This window comes from Pyrus communis, chromosome 5 (assembly GCF_041283825.1).
Source record: "Pyrus communis isolate YQ-2024b chromosome 5, ASM4128382v1, whole genome shotgun sequence".
Taxonomy (NCBI): Eukaryota; Viridiplantae; Streptophyta; class Magnoliopsida; order Rosales; family Rosaceae; genus Pyrus; species Pyrus communis.
Window position 1 is genome coordinate 19,072,851 of NC_142569.1, and position 17,446 is coordinate 19,090,296.

Genomic DNA, 17,446 nt, shown 5'->3' on the forward strand with positions numbered 1-17,446 from the left:
AGAGGGGGAGGGAGGGAGGGAGGGGGAGAGAGAGAGAGAGAGAGAGAGAGAGAGAGTGTGTATCATGGCTCTCTCAATTGTGCCTTGGGCCAAGGCACATAATTTTTGGCAGAGCTCTAAACTTTCTTATGATCTCTCAATAGCCTCAAAAATAGAGGTGACAAATCAACTCATTGAATTGTTAATGAGTAACCATAAGATCAGTTTAGTTTGATTTCACCATAATATGGTGGTGATATTGGTAGTGGTGATGATTGTATAATACCTTATTATGGTGAAATCAAACTAAATAGGTATTAGACTCTTAATAAGGTTCTAAAATATGCTAGCCGCTAGTTGGGCGGTGGGCTAGGGCCTAGCGCCTAGGCGGTCAGGTGGAGCCTAGGCAGGCGCCTAGACGGACTAGGCGGATTTAAGTAAATATATTGTATTTCGTGTAAATAAGTGTCTGTTTATACTTAATATATATATATATATATAATTTCATCATAAACTAGAAAATAGAATGACATATATATTATGAAGTATTGGAACATAATGAAAACATGGGGAGCAAACATATCATGCGTGTTTATTTAAGTGTTCAATAAGTCTCTTACAATTTATTAGAAACAATAAAATGCCAAAGGAAAGTTATCTATTTTCTATCTAAGTCAGTTGCAACATAGGCAAGTGTTTAGGCGAATCTGGGCAGGCTAGGCAGTCTAGGTGGGCGCCTTAGCAAGTCTAGGCGCCCTTTCTTAATTTTCAAACGTCTAGGCATTAATCGGAATAGTGGCCAACCACCTAACACCTAGGAGGGCCCTAGGCAGCGTTATGCGGGGATTTTTAAAACAATATTGGTTACCCATTCCAAATCTTAGGCAATCTCCACTATTGAACAACTATATTCTTAGCCCTCCATAATTTTATAATGTGAAATTCACTTACCTTTTTTTTATGAGAAATTATAGAAATGTACTCAATCGAAAGTGTTTGAAAAATTCTTGAAAGAAATTGGGCATTAACTAACTAACTAGGAAAATTCAAAACTTTGTACGTATACCGCGTAAAGGGAGGCCCCATCCCATGTGCCCCTTTTTCCTACTTTTGTTCATCTGTCACTCATTGATTTTCCTGAATGAGTTTGGAGGTTTGTGCATGTGGTCCAAACCAAGCTAGTTTAAGTAACTTCTGAATTAATCTCTCTTTCTCCCTCTCTTGCTTCATTTTTTTTTGTCAAATGATAGATTTGTTAGATTAGGAAGCTAATGGGGTTCAAATTCACATTGTGATACAAGTGAAACACTCATCTCCACTACGTGGTAGAGGGCCCCTTGCTCTCTCTCTCTCTTGCTTCATTGGATCCTCCTTAATTCTAAACTAGTCTCTTTCTCTATGATTAAAGAGAATCCATAGAGAGTCTCACTTTGAGAGTTTCCTTAGCATTTCTCTAATAAGAAATCTCTCTGCAACTACTTCCTCAATCTGAAAACTAAAGAGTATGATTCTCCCTCCTCCTAATCTCCTCTCCTTCTCCCCGCCCCCCCCCCCCCCCTCCTGTCTCACTTTCCTTTTTTGTCTCTTTCTTTTTATTAAAAATAAAAAATAAAAAATCATCACAAGATGTTGACATAACTTAGTCACGAGGTTATAGATATGGCTGCTTCTTCTTCTTCATACACTGCTGCTCCTGACAATGTTAATAATCTGAAAAGGTACGATGTGTTTATTAGTTTCAGAGGTGAGGACACCCGCCGTACTATTACTAGCCATCTTCATGGTGCCTTACTTGAGAAAAAAATCGAAACTGACCATCCAAGACCTAATGCCTAAACCAGAGTCCCTTCAATGTGCAAGTAAATGTACCAAGAAAATTTTCAAAATTTCAATGATTTATTATTTTTGTTTATTTTTATTATTTTTAAATTTTCATTAAGTCAAGCAAAACATAAGTTCGAGCTCAACCAAAATCGAGCTAATTAAGCTAACCTACCAAAATCTAGATTTCAATTTTCAGTTTACAAACAAGCCAATTAGAGTTGTGTTTTGGGCTTGAAAAATCATTCGACCAAGGTTCTCAAACTTGACTTCGATGATATTGTTTGCGGACAATTGAACTTAAGATGTTGTTTCTTCCATGAACTTTGTTTTCTAAACAAGTTGTAATCACAACGATGATCCTCTAGGGATCTTAATGGACATGTAGTTATACTACATGTATTTTGTAACATATTTAGGAAAATGTGAAAACAAAATACAACTGTTATTGTACTGTACCTCAGTTCAGTTATTGCATCCGCTATGTTTCTTCCACAAACATGAATTATATGAGGACAAAGTTTAATGTCTAATTTCCCTCTCCTCCAATATTGCTGGTATAAAATAGCAAACACCATATAAACCATTTTGACAAAATAAAAAAACAGCTTGGAAAACCAGCAGCCACGACCCCAGCCAACTCCTCCCCTCACACTGCCAGCCTCCCCACTTTACCTCTCTTCCTCCACCTTTTTTCTTACTCCTCAAAGTCAGATTCAACCAAAACTGATTTGGAGGTGGGTTTTCTCTATTTCAAGGTATCAGCTAGTTGATTTACGAATTCAATGCTTTAGATTGGTTTTATTTTCAATTACAACACGTATTGTTACTGTGACATTCTAAACTAATAAGGCACCAAAAAGTGCATAATCTAGATGCTGCCTTGACGTGCCAGGTGTCGGTTAGTACTTGTCGAAATTAACTTGCACTGGATGCTCTGCTGATCAAAAGATATAAACTGATGATGATGTTCCCTTAATTTTGTCTTTCTTCATGTGTCTGAACGCGTTGAACTTTTTATGGAGCGGAAGGTAAAGGTGAGCTGGGGTTTTTTTCTTTTCCGTCATCTCTTTGATGATTTTCTAGGAAATACCGTATACGATACTCCGAAGCACCATACTATTTTCAATAACTTAATAAATCTCTTTCATTTAAAATATGCCTTCTCTTTCTTTGATATATTATCAAACACTCAGCTTCTTTCTCTTCTTTTGTACTTAGAAGTTACAAGTCCATTGTTAGTGCCTCCATAGAAACACAGAAACAGATGGAGTGTATCATGACTATCTTGAACATGTGCTGCAGCTCGTTAACATTTTCTTCTCCGTCATCTGCTGCAGCTGCTGCTGCTGGTGATGACGATGATGATGGTACTGAATCTAATATCCCCCCTGGTCCGGAAATGTATAATGTATTTATCAGTTTCAGAGGTGAGGACACCCGCCGTGGCATCACCAGCCATCTTCAGCAGGCCTTAGAGCAGAAGAAAATTGAAACCTACATAGATTACAGACTTCAGAGAGGGGAAGAAATCGGACCTGCCCTTCTAGAGGCAATCGAGAAATCCACGCTTTCGGTGGTCATTTTCTCACAAAACTATGCTTCGTCCACATGGTGTTTGGATGAACTTGTGCATATACTCAAATGCAAGAAAAAATATGGCCAGAAGGTTATACCCGTATTCTACGACATCGATCCATCTGATCTACGAAAACAACACGGGAGTTATGCAGATGCATTTGCTCAACATGAAAAGCGATTCAAGGACAGACTCGACAAGGTGCACAAGTGGAGGGATGCTTTGAGGACGGCAGCCAATCTATCTGGCTTTGAGTCCCAAAAATATGGGTAATAACTCATCCCTTAACTTGTCTAAAGTTACAAATTTTCTTTAAACTATTGACTCTTTGATTTGTGCTTAAGATTTGTACTCTATTCCAAAACTTGGGGAGGTATACAGTACAATTGAAGAGAAGGGGGGGGGGGGGGGGGGGGGGGGGGGGGGAATTTAGTTTTAATTACGAAACTGCTTTTTTTTTTTTTTTTTTTTTGTGGGTTTGGGAGGGGTGGCCCTATTCCTTGGCCATGCTTGTAATTAGTTGTGACCACTTAAGTATCTGGAACTTTAGATTATTCTCTGCAACTTTTGAACAACTTTCTGCAACCTTCTGGATTTATGCACCTTTTTGTTCAAAGTTTCTGCAACCTTCGGGATTTATGCACCTTTAAACCAGAAAGAATCAAAGCATGAATTAAGAAGCAAATAGAAAGAAAGGGGTCAAACCTTCCGGATTTCTGCAAGAAACAAGGTAGTTGATAAAAAAAGGTAGTGGAGATTATAAATCCGGTACGTGGGGATTAGAAATCCGGTGGAACACGATTTTTGCAACCCTTCGGATTTCTGCACCTTGAACTCCTTTATATGATATTTTTGCTAGTTTAATTTATTGACTTTCAGAGCTTTGTGCTTTCTAATTATTTATGCATTAGTGTTCAAAGATTTATTACTTAAAGGGGTTTCATTTTTCCATTTTTTTTTTTTTTTTTAAATTCATGCTTCTATTCTGGTTTAAAGGTTGCAGACATTCAAAGGTGTAGTTAAAGATTGCAGACCTCCGAAGGTAGTTTAAAGGTTACATACAATACTGAAAACAAAAGAGTGATAAGAGATTAATTTCTCAACCTGATGCCAATTTGCGAAAAATAATGTGGAAATTCTGAAAACTCTCTATATATATTCAAATTTGCAATATTATAGGTTTGTGTTTTGGTTATTGTGAGAATCCATAAAATGGAGGGGTATATTAGTACTTTCATATCAAGTTTTGGTTTATATTTATCATAAAATTAAAAATTGTGGCTATAATTCTATATGGGCAAAACTTGGTTGTTTTTCCAAATTTTCCCCATTAGTGAGGCAAGTTCATTTTCATCAAATAGATAGTGGGTTGAATGCTATAATGTGTAAGCACACTTAGTTGTAAAGTTGTTGAAGACAAGTATTTATATTTTAATATTTACTTTAACATTTGGAGGAGAGAATAAACAAGATTTCTTGTTCTTGCACAAATATATGGCATTAAATTTTTTAATATATTTCTGTATTTGCATGACAAATTTCTCGACCTATCGCAACGCACGAGCACAAATACTTGTTTTAAGACTAACTATTGCTTTTTTCTACATAATCATACATATATATATATATATATGCCAGGACGGATGCTGATTTGGTTAAGAAAGTTGTAGAGGATATTTCGACCAAATTCTATCATGAATCATCATGCAATTTAGAAGGCCTGGTTGGAATTGAAAGCCGAATCGAGAAAATTGAATCGCTATTGAGCATCCATTCACAAGATGCTTGCATCACTATAGGTATTTGGGGCATGGGTGGTATTGGCAAGACCACCCTTGCTAGAACTGTATTTGACAAATTCTCTTCTAAATTCGAAGCTTCTTGTTTTTTTGGAAATGTTAGGGAGAACTCAGAACAAACAAATGGACTAGATCACTTGGAAAAGATACTTCTTAAAGAGATATTAAAGGAAGAAGGTCCATCCATAGGATCAACTTTTGTTCGAGATAGGCTCAGCCGTATAAAGGTCCTCATTGTTCTTGATGATGTGAGTGATTCAATGCAAATGGAACATTTAGCTGGCGAGCGTCTTCGATATGGCACTGGAAGTAGAATCATTATCACAAGTAGAGATAGGGCCACACTAAGGCAAACTGTTAAAGAGGATAAGATCTATGAGGTTAAGGGATTAAAAGAGGATGACGCTCTTCAGCTTTTCTGTTCGCGTGCTTGCAAGAATAACAATACTCCTAGAACTGATTATATGCAGATGGCAAAAAAGGCGGTGGATTGTGCCGGGGGCAATCCTTTAGCTCTTAAGCTTCTAAGGTCCTCATTCTTAAATTGCAAGGGAAAAGAAGACTGGGAAGATGAATTGGACAAATTGAAAGCATTTCCCAACGAAAAGCTCCATAAACTGTTGAGACTAAGTTATGACAGATTGGGAAGAAATGAAAAGGAGATATTTTTGGATATAGCATGTTTTCATAAAGGGAAGAGAGTGGATGAGGTAGAAAAAATGTTAGCTATCCGTGGACGGTTTGCGGCAATCGGAATTAGAGTTCTCGTTGATATGTCTCTCATATCAGTTTGTCTAGGTTATGTTTATGAAACCATAGAGATGCACGATTTGATACAAGAAATGGGAAGGGCAATAGTTCAAGAACAATGTATTGAAGATCCTAGTAAACGGAAAAGGTTGTTCACTGATGAGGATGTCAATTGTGTACTGGAGAGTAACACAGTAAGAGCCAATTGCTTTCAATTTTTTTATTTCCTTTTTTTAGAAAAAATAAATAGCAAACTTTAGATGATAATGCACCAAAGTAAAACTCATTTATAATAAAGAATTCAAATTCTTAAAAAATTAATTTGATTGAATTTTTATTGTGTTAAGTCTTTGAAATTTGAACAAAGTTTGTTTTTTTAGGCAAGTAAAGGAGGATACAATTATCTTTGGATATTTTACTAGACACTTGTACAGCATTGCCACCGCAAATACTCTAGAACTTTGTAGAATTCTTTTTCCAAATGTGCATTACATTTTAACTTGTTAAAAACATATATATTCACTTCTAAACTTTGTTCTTATTGTCAGGAAACTCCAATTGTTGAAGCCATACGGGTTAATTGGTTTAAGATTAAAGAGCAGCGATCGAAACGTGTAGACTTCAAAAAGATGCGTAACCTAATAATGCTAATTGTGGATGAGTTTGGTAATTACTGGGATTTCACCATTTCTCTAGACCTTCCCGATTCTATTCGCTATCTTTACTGGCCTTATTATTCACTGGAACCTTTGCCTTCAAATTTTTCTCCCGAAAATCTAGTTGAGCTTCATATGCCATTTAGCAAAGTTAAGAAGCTTTGGAAAGAAGACCGGGTATATTATATGCCTATTTTAATTCTTGTATCAAATGATGTGTAGAAATTTTATAAATTCTTATATTTCTATTTAATGTGTTGCAGATACTTGTGAACTTAGAAGTGATTGATCTGGCATGCTCTAAAAATCTAACTCAACTTCCAAATCTCTCTGGGAGTCTAAAAATTGTGAACATAAATCTCCGTGGCTGTACAAGGGTGGTTGAAATTCCTTGGTATATTCAACATCTTGACAAGCTTACTCATCTTGATCTTAGAGGCTGCACCAGTGTCAAGTGTCTTCCAGAGATGCCAGGAAATATTCAATACTTAGATTTATCTTACAGTGGTATAAAGGAGTTGCCCGAATCAGTTTGGTCTAACGAAAATATTTCTTACTTAAATATTAGCTATTGCAAAGACCTTGAGAAACTTCCAAGCAACAAGTGTAAGGTGAAACTCTCTAATTGGTTTAGTCTATGGGGCTGCACATCTCTTCGGCAGTTTTCTGAGCTTCCCAGGGACATGAGATACTCAATGACACAATTGATTATAAAATGATATCAGAACTTGTATAAATTTCTCCAAATCAATTGTGTCACTGCGTGGATTTAGAATGGTGTATGATGCTCATGAATGGATTGGATTACATCATAGTGTGGTTCGAATTGTAACAAGTGTTCTTGGTTTGAACCTTATAAGCTATTTGTAATAGATGGTTAGGATTAAAACATCTGAACGAAGGAGAGTGTCATTTGTCCTAAGTTTGTTATATTGTTTAAGTGACACCGTGAGCTGCAAATGAGCTTGCTCACACAAGCAAAGCGTGCGAGCTCTAACGGTATTATTTTGTCATTTTCTTCCATCATACCATAAGTGTGATTGCTTCCCTTGCAACCGGATCTAAGACTGAGAAGGAATGAAATAGAGAGAGCAACGTACTCTCCTTTACAGAAAACCACCATTGTTCATTTCGTGTTCTTCAATATTTTCTAGAAAATCCATTTACAAAACCATATAATCAATGAAAAACAACACATGAAGCTAGTGGAAGTTATGAGCCTGAAGAATCAATTGATGAGTCTGAAACAAGTTCGAGTGATGAAAGCAGTGGACGTGATCAGTATGAAGCCTATGGAAGTGATGAGTCTGTAGAAATTATTGAAATGTAATATTGAGATGGGCAATAATGGACCAAATGCTGAAATTAAGTTTAATTTTACAGGTGAGGTAGCTTTCACTTAATTTTGTTTTTCCTAGAATTTGTAAACTTCTGATGCTTTTTTGAAGTAAAATATCTGCACGGTATTAACATTGTTCAGAGCATACCACTAAACAAAAAATGCTAGAGAAAGGTAAGCATCAAGTAACAAATGATCATAGAAGGGAACCATACTCAAGTCGAGGGATGCAAGGTCATTGGTAGGGAAATACCTCAATGCTCAGGTCGTACTCCTTGTCACTATGTCCTGAGGGGGCACAAAAACAACAAAGGTGAGTGGACCATGACTTTATAATAATACTAGTAATACGAAAACCATTTTCTTTATGAACATACTAACCCCCCCCCCCCCCCCCCACGAGTTTTGAAAACACATATATACTACTTATACAAAGTTTTTCCAAAAACTCTAGCATGCCATGCAATCATTCGTAAAAACAAGTATGAATAAAACAATGCTCAATCATGGTGCTATCGTCGCCCAAAGGCAAATCCATAAATCTCATCAATATTGTACTCTCTAGGGGTATCACTGTTGTTCGAAGGCAGTACATGTCCATCACCCAAAGGTGAAGCTATACGACACTGGGTTACGCCAGTGAAGAAACATGTTAGGCCCCATCACCCGAAGGTGAAGTTGTATGACTCCGGATTACATTGGAGAAGAAATATATAACATCACACACCAACACTAGTGGTGGCTAGTGAAGCTGTCCGACACTGATGTTGCCAGTGAAGGTGGGGGTATATCATAAATCTCCTCAACTGTGTCCTATGGCCATAGACGTCTACATACCCATGTTGTGTGGATGTGTTGTATGATAAACCGCTAGATAAGCACCGAAATCCATACCTCAAAAATCTCATATCCAAATCTGGAGCTCAAAAGCTCAAAGTCTCATCTCATCAATCCATGATAGCACATACTCATAAATCCGTATATTAAAATCATATTCGAAAGCCATAGACTTTCATATACAAGAATCCAATAATTTATAACCTTTTGTAAAAGATAAATTTGATAAATCAAAAATATTCCATAAAAGCAATTTATATAAATCATAAATATGGGAATCCTTAAAACATATTATAAATTATGCTTCATTGATGAAATATGAAATGCATGCAAGCCTAATGTTTTATAAAAACATGAAATTTAGGAAGGGGTCCACTCACAAGTACTCCGTTACCGGAGAACCGCTAGAACTAGGGAGAACGAGTTCACTTCCAACCAATGCACCTCAACACAAATGAAGATCATTTAATAAAACTCTACTAAAATGATGGAATTTAGGAAAACAAACAGCGGATTAGGATTTGGCACGTCAAATAACCTAAGGAGGGACCTCAGGTTACCACACGTGCCGCCATGGGGCGGCGACCCAGAAGGCCACGCGCCGAGATGGGTCGCCAAAAAGTTCACCAGAAAAGTCGTTGGTGCCACCGTGGATGGCTGCGGAGCACAATACCTCTGGCAGAGGCGCAAGTGCTCCACGCGCCAACCATGACATTCACCCATGCGCAGGCCCAAGAAGTTGGGTTTGGGTCCTAGTTAGATCGAATCTAGGTCGGGTCTGGGCTTGGGTTATAGGTTTTGGATTCGGTTTAGGGCTAATGGGTTGGGCCTAGGCTACTAGGTTAATAATCTGGGTTATTAGTTTGGATCTGGCCCAAAGGTTTGGGTTGGATATTGGGCTAGGTTTTTGGTTCACTGGTCGGGTAGACCCTATTCCAGGCCGTGGATTCGGCCATAATCTGGGCAATACTTTCCGAGCTCCGTTCGAGCTCAAATGAACACCATTTGCGATGATTCAAAAACCAAAATGACGCTAAGAGAGTAAGGATTTGAGTCGTACCAAGATGGGGTTGAGTTGAGGTCGAGATCGGTTGAAAAATAGCTTGCAACATATGGTCATTAGTCGGAAAACTAGAAAAATGTTTCACCAAGTTGTTTCTGCTTTCAAATGTCACCAAAGTTCTCAAAACTACCATAATCTAACCTAAAACATGATCTAAGGGGGTTTTAGGTTGCTTACCTTAGCTACAAACTACGGAACTCGCCAGTGAAATGCAAGCATAGTAACTGTGCTACAATGTCGAGCAAGAAAGAGAGAGAGTGAGATTGGAGAGGGATGAGGAAGAGAAGAAAAAGTCCATACGATGGTGATGATGGTGTGGTTATTGTCTATATGTATGTGGGTGTGGGTGTGGGTGTGTGTGTGTGTTCACTGGAGATGAGAGAAGAAAGTAGAGACGAGAGAGAGAAAGAGGGAGAGTTCTAGAGAGAAAGAGATGTCACTAGAGTAGGGTGAAAAGGGTACCAAAAATGGGGGAAAGGAGCACCACGTGTTAGCCATGTAGAGGTCCGAAGTGGAGAAATATCTCTACTAGTGTAATTACCAAAATGCCCTTAACGTTCAAAAATTGTAAAAGCTTCGTTTTAGCTCTGGATTCGATTTCGATTGCGCCAACACGTTCGTATCGATTAGAGCTACAAAAATAAAATAAATGAAATTTTCTAACATGTCGACGAACGAAAGTCAACCTTTCCGTTTTTAGGGTTATTTTTGTAATTTTAACCAATTTATACGTAAATTTTGAAACGGGTCGTTACATTGCATGTTAAAGCATGAAGTTGCTATATAGTTTCTCAGAAATTGAATAATATGATGGCCACCAATGTTTCATGAACCCTAAGAGCAACTCCACCCGTTTTTTTTTTCACTTACAAGTGAAAGAGGAATACCACGAGACCGTAGTACTAAATGGCTAATAGCGCCTCTAGTTAGCTTTTAAAAGTTTTAAAAAGATGATTTCGCCTCCCTGTTGTCTTGGCCTTTGGAGTTGGTAATGAATTTCAATTCCAAGGTTTCACTCGTTGATTTTAGAAATGCAAATGCTTTCCATCGGTTTAACCTTCAATTGAAGACTTACTTAGAGCAGTTCCAGTGTCGGAAGCCTCCCTGGGCAATAGGCAACTCAATCCCTTTAAATGAATAGTAACTACCTGAAGTGAATAGTAAATGCTCAAGTGCATCTCCACCCCTAAACTAAATAACATGGGCAATTCGTATTAAACTATTAGTAGTTTTTATTTTATAAAATAATAAAAGAAATAATTTTATTTTTATTTTCGGATAGGATTTTTGACCAATCTCGTCATGCCATGTGTTATTATCCAAAAGTACAATTTTTGTGGATAGATTTTTTAATAGATTTTTAACCAATTCCGTCGGACCACATGTCAGTGTCTATTTAGAATCGTTGAGGATAGATTTTCGTATTCGAAAATATTGAAATGTGGTGTAAGATGGAAGATAATGTTAAGGCATTTATAGAAATAAAATTATTTTATTTAATATTATAATTTTAAAAAAAAATCATTTTTTTTCAGATTTTTAATTGATTTTTTAATATTTTTTAAAATTTTTATTAACTTAATTAATGTTAGGCTTGGCAAACGGGTCGTGTCTATCGTGTTCGTGTCGTTTTCGTGTAACACCTGTCATCTTAATGGGTCGTGTCGTGTCACACCCGTTATCTTAACGGGTCCTTAACAGGTCGGGTCACTTTACCCGTTGTCGTGTCACTTTACCCAACGGGTAAAGTGACCCGACACGTTATGACCCGTTATGACCCATTAAGAAAAAAATATATTTTTTAAAAATTTGCACATACCACACATTGCCACATAAATATTACTTCAAAACATTAAAACATTTCTCGTTCAAGTACTATATCTACACTCGAAAATCCAAGCATATACAAACAATTTTGACGGTTTGGATCGTTGAAATTAGTTTTGGAGAATTCGTAAAACGATAGATTGACTAACACTTAGAGTTTATTTATACTTTCATTAAGTATAACATAAGATTTTGTGGTATCCACTTGTGTAAATATTTTAAATTGAAGATCGAATTCATTCATTGTATCCATATAGGGTCAAGGAGTGTAGTTATAAAAAATCATCAAAATCGAAGTTAAAATAACCGTTAAATCGTGATTTTTCGTTTATAACCGTTGAAAAGCTTTGTCCTGTTACTTGATCTCTGAATGTTTTTTTTTGTGATTTTTTGCTGATGTGATCTCCAAGCATATACAAACAATTTTGACGGTTTGGATTGTTGAAATTAGTTTTGGAGAATTCGTAAAACGATAGATTGACTAACATTTAGAGTTTATTTATACTTTCATTAAGTATAACATAAAATTTTGTGGTATCCACTTGTGTAAATATTTTAAATTGAAGATCGAATTCATTCATTGTATTCATATAGGGTCAAGGAGTGTAGTTATAAAAAATCATCAAAATCGAAGTTAAAATAACCGTTAAATCGTAACTTTTCGTTTATAACCGTTGAAAAGCTTTGTCCCGTTACTTGATCTCTGAATGTTTTTTTTTTGTTATTTTTTGCTGATGTGATCTCCAAGCATATACAAACAATTTTGACGGTTTGGATCGTTGAAATTAGTTTTGGAGAATTCGTAAAACGATAGATTGACTAACACTTAGAGTTTATTTATACTTTCATTAAGTATAACATAAGATTTTTGTGGTATCCACTTGTGTAAATATTTTAAATTGAAGATCGAATTCGTTCATTGTATTCATATAGGGTCAAGAAGTGTAGTTATAAAAAATCATCAAAATCGGAGTTAAAATAACCGTTATATCGTGATTTTTCGTTTATAACCGTTCAAAAGCTTTGTCCCGTTACTTGATCTCTGAATGTTTTTTTTTTTTTTTTTTTGCTGATGTGATCTCCCAGCATATACAAACAATTTTGACGGTTTGGATCGTTGAAATTAGTTTTGGAGAATTCGTAAAACGATAGATAGACTAACACTTAGAGTTTATTTATACTTTCATTAAGTATAACATAAGATTTTGTGGTATCCACTTGTGTAAATATTTTAAATTGAAGATCGAATTCATTCATTGTATTCATACAGGGTCAAGGAGTGTAGTTATAAAAAATAATCAAAATCGGAGTTAAAATAACCGTTAAATCGTAACTTTTCGTTTATAACCGTTGAAAAGCTTTGTCCCGTTACTTGATCTTTGAATGTTTTTTTTTTGTTATTTTTTGCTGATGTGATCTCCAAGCATATACAAACAATTTTGACGGTTTGGATCGTTGAAATTAGTTTTGGAGAATTCGTAAAACGATAGATTGACTAACCCTTAGAGTTTATTTATACTTTCATTAAGTATAACATAAGATTTTGTGGTATCCACTTGTGTAAATATTTTAAATTGAAGATCGAATTCGTTCATTGTATTCATATAGGGTCAAGAAGTGTAGTTATAAAAAATCATCAAAATCGAAGTTAAAATAACCGTTAAATCGTGATTTTTCGTTTATAACCGTTCAAAAGCTTTGTCCCGTTACTTGATCTCTGAATGTTTTTTTTTTGTTATTTTTTGCTGATGTGATCTCCCAGCATATTCAAACAATTTTGACGGTTTGGATCGTTGAAATTAGTTTTGGAGAATTCGTAAAACGATAGATAGACTAACACTTAGAGTTTATTTATACTTTCATTAAGTATAACATAAGATTTTGTGGTATCCACTTGTGTAAATATTTTAAATTGAAGATCGAATTCATTCATTGTATTCATACAGGGTCAAGGAGTGTAGTTATAAAAAATCATCAAAATCGGAGTTAAAATAACCGTTAAATCGTAACTTTTCGTTTATAACCGTTGAAAAGCTTTGTCCCGTTACTTGATCTCTGAATGTTTTTTTTTTGTTATTTTTTGCTGATGTGATCTCCAAGCATATACAAACAATTTTGACAGTTTGGATCGTTGAAATTAGTTTTGCAGAATTCGTAAAACGATAGATTGACTAACACTTAGAGTTTATTTATACTTTCATTAAGTATAACATAAGATTTTGTGGTATCCACTTGTGTAAATATTTTAAATTGAAGATCGAATTCATTCATTGTATTCATATAGGGTCAACGAGTGTAGTTATAAAAAATCATCAAAATCGAAGTTAAAATAACCGTTAAATCGTGATTTTTCGTTTATAACCGTTGAAAAGCTTTGTCCCGTTACTTGATCTCTGAATGTTTTTTTTTTTGTGATTTTTTGCTGATGTGATCTCCAAGCATATACAAACAATTTTGACGGTTTGGATCGTTGAAATTAGTTTTGGAGAATTCGTAAAACGATAGATTGACTAACACTTAGAGTTTATTTATACTTTTATTAAGTATAACATAAGATTTTGTGGTATCCACTTGTGTAAATATTTTAAATTGAAGATCGAATTCATTCATTGTATTCATACAGGGTCAAGGAGTGTAGTTATAAAAAATCATCAAAATCGGAGTTAAAATAACCGTTAAATCGTAATTTTTCGTTTATAACCGTTGAAAAGCTTTGTCCCGTTACTTGATCTTTGAATGTTTTTTTTTTTGTTATTTTTTGCTGATGTGATCTCCAAGCATATACAAACAATTTTGACGGTTTGGATCGTTGAAATTAGTTTTGGAGAATTCGTAAAACGATAGATTGACTAACACTTAGAGTTTATTTATACTTTCATTAAGTATAACATAAGATTTTGTGGTATTCACTTGTGTAAATATTTTAAATTGAAGATCGAATTCATTCATTGTATTCATATAGGGTCAAGGAGTGTAGTTATAAAAAATCATCAAAATCGAAGTTAAAATAACCGTTAAATAGTGATTTTTCGTTTCTAACCGTTGAAAAGCTTTGTCCCGTTACTTGATCTCTGAATGTTTTTTTTTTGTGATTTTTTGCTGATGTGATCTCGAAGCATATACAAACAATTTTGACGGTTTGGATCGTTGAAATTAGTTTTGGAGAATTCGTAAAACGATAGATTGACTAACACTTAGAGTTTATTTATACTTTCATTAAGTATAACATAAGATTTTGTGGTGTCCACTTGTGTAAATATTTTAAATTGAAGATCGAATTCATTCATTGTATTCATATAGGGTCAAGGAGTGTAGTTATAAAAAATCATCAAAATCGAAGTTAAAATAACCGTTAAATCGTGATTTTTCGTTTATAACCGTTGAAAAGCTTTGTCCCGTTACTTGATCTCTGAATGTTTTTTTTTTGTGATTTTTTGCTGATGTGATCTCCAAGTATATACAAACAATTTTGACGGTTTGGATTGTTGAAATTAGTTTTGGAGAATTCGTAAAACGATAGATTGACTATCACTTAGAGTTTATTTATACTTTTATTAAGTATAACATAAGATTTTGTGGTATCCACTTGTGTAAATATTTTAAATTGAAGATCGAATTCATTCATTGTATTCATACAGGATCGAGGAGTGTAGTTATAAAAAATCATCAAAATCGGAGTTAAAATAACCGTTAAATCGTAATTTTTCGTTTATAACCATTGAAAAGCTTTGTCCCGTTACTTGATCTTTGAATGTTTTTTTTTTGTTATTTTTTGCTGATGTGATCTCCAAGCATATACAAACAATTTTGACGGTTTGGATCGTTGAAATTAGTTTTGGAGAATTCGTAAAACGATAGATTGACTAACACTTAGAGTTTATTTATACTTTCATTAAGTATAACATAAGATTTTGTGGTATCCACTTGTGTAAATATTTTAAATTGAAGATCGAATTCATTCATTGTATCCATATAGGGTCAAGGAGTGTAGTTATAAAAAATCATCAAAATCGAAGTTAAAATAACCGTTAAATCGTGATTTTTCGTTTATAACCGTTGAAAAGCTTTGTCCTGTTACTTGATCTCTGAATGTTTTTTTTTGTGATTTTTTGCTGATGTGATCTCCAAGCATATACAAACAATTTTGACGGTTTGGATTGTTGAAATTAGTTTTGGAGAATTCGTAAAACGATAGATTGACTAACATTTAGAGTTTATTTATACTTTCATTAAGTATAACATAAGATTTTGTGGTATCCACTTGTGTAAATATTTTAAATTGAAGATCAAATTCATTCATTGTATTCATATAGGGTCAATGAGTGTACTTATAAAAAATCATCAAAATCGGAGTTAAAATAACCGTTAAATCGTGATTTTTCGTTTATAACCGTTGAAAAGTTTTGTCCCTTTACTTGATCTCTGAATGTTTATTTTTTATGATTTTTTGTTGATGTGATCTCAAAGCATATACAAACAAGTTTGATGGTTGGGATCGTTGAAATTAGTTTTGGAGAATTCGTATGCCATCAATCAAGTTCCGTGTGTGTGTGTGTGTATATATATATTTATTAAGTAGATTTAAATCTATTTATTTTGTATGTATAAATTATAATTGACTGGTTCACGGAATAGTACATACATCACGTGTCACGTGTGTCATTATAAAAATAGTGAGATATGTCATGACAGTAATGTGTGTGATAAAAAGTTAATAACTTAAAAAAAAAAAAAAAAATTTCTCACCACTTCTATTAATTTTCATTTTTCCCTCTCTTTTTTGTTTCATTTTCAACTTTTTCTTATCATTTTCACTTTTCCCTCCAACATCTTTCCCTAATTCTCTCACTTTTTTGTTTTATTTTCAACTTTTCTTAACATTTTCATTTTCCCTCCATTTTTTTTTCAAAAAGGGCGGCAAGTTGGCAAAGGCAAGAAATTGATTATTGAAATTTGAATGGAAAGAAATCACATCAAATTTCAATGGATGCAAAATCATGCAATGCATCATGCATATTAAATTATTAATTAATAATTATTATAGTTTTTATAAAATTTAATATATATATATATATATATAATTATTATAGATAGACTTAATATTTTGGGGGTATAATTATTATAGTATATATAATTATTATAATTATTATAAATTTTATAGTTAATTTAATATATATATATTTATTTATTATAATTTTTAGGGGTATAAAGTTGTAAAATTAATGTATATAATTATTACAGTATTTTTTTAGGGTTATAAAATTATAAAAATAATATTCTGCTTATCGTGTATCGTGTTACCCACGTGTATACCCGAACCAACCCGTTATCTTAACAGGTGCTTATCGGGTTACCCGATAACGACCCGATTCGTTATCGTGTCGACCCAAACACCTGTTAATTTCGTGTCGTGTCATGTCGGGTTATCGGGTCGTGTCAGAAATTGCCAGGCCTAATTAATGTGAACTGTTGGATTACAAAAAAAATTGAAATCCACCTATCCTTAATGTGACACGTGGCCCAACGGTAACATTTCTAATTTTTTTTAACCCGAAAAAATGTGGACCATTGATTTGGAAATCAAAAGGTCCAGATTGTGCCATGTCATCTAGCTATTGGGGAGATTTGAAATTTTTTTTATCATGGAAATCCAACAGCCTGGAAGCAACCACGTCGATTCAAGACAACGGTAACTAAGTGGGCTGCCACACAAGCCCCACTTTCTGAAACCTTGTCAAAAACGCACCCCCACTCATGCGTGTTGTTTATGCGCTTGATCCAAAAAATTTTAATAAT

At 34.5% G+C, this 17,446-nt stretch overlaps 1 protein-coding gene across 6 annotated transcripts; it reads left to right on the plus strand.

The window, feature by feature from the left end:
- Positions 1-2,693: 2,693 nt before the first annotated feature.
- LOC137725739 (TMV resistance protein N) lies at positions 2,694-7,597 on the plus strand. Of its 6 annotated transcripts, none has more exons than XM_088694692.1 (5): positions 2,694-2,837; positions 3,141-3,648; positions 5,018-6,122; positions 6,477-6,594; positions 6,848-7,597. In XM_088694692.1, the coding sequence occupies exons 2-5, from the start codon at positions 3,203-3,205 to the stop codon at positions 6,871-6,873; spliced, it is 1,695 nt and encodes a 564-aa protein (XP_088550818.1). In that variant the 5' UTR covers positions 2,694-2,837; positions 3,141-3,202; the 3' UTR covers positions 6,874-7,597. The 6 variants fall into 6 exon arrangements, with proteins under 6 accessions (XP_088550818.1, XP_088550815.1, XP_088550816.1 ...); XM_088694689.1 differs by having other exon boundaries at positions 2,695-2,837; positions 6,477-6,761; XM_088694690.1 differs by having other exon boundaries at positions 2,716-2,831; positions 6,477-6,761.
- The last annotated feature ends 9,849 nt before the right edge of the window (positions 7,598-17,446 follow it).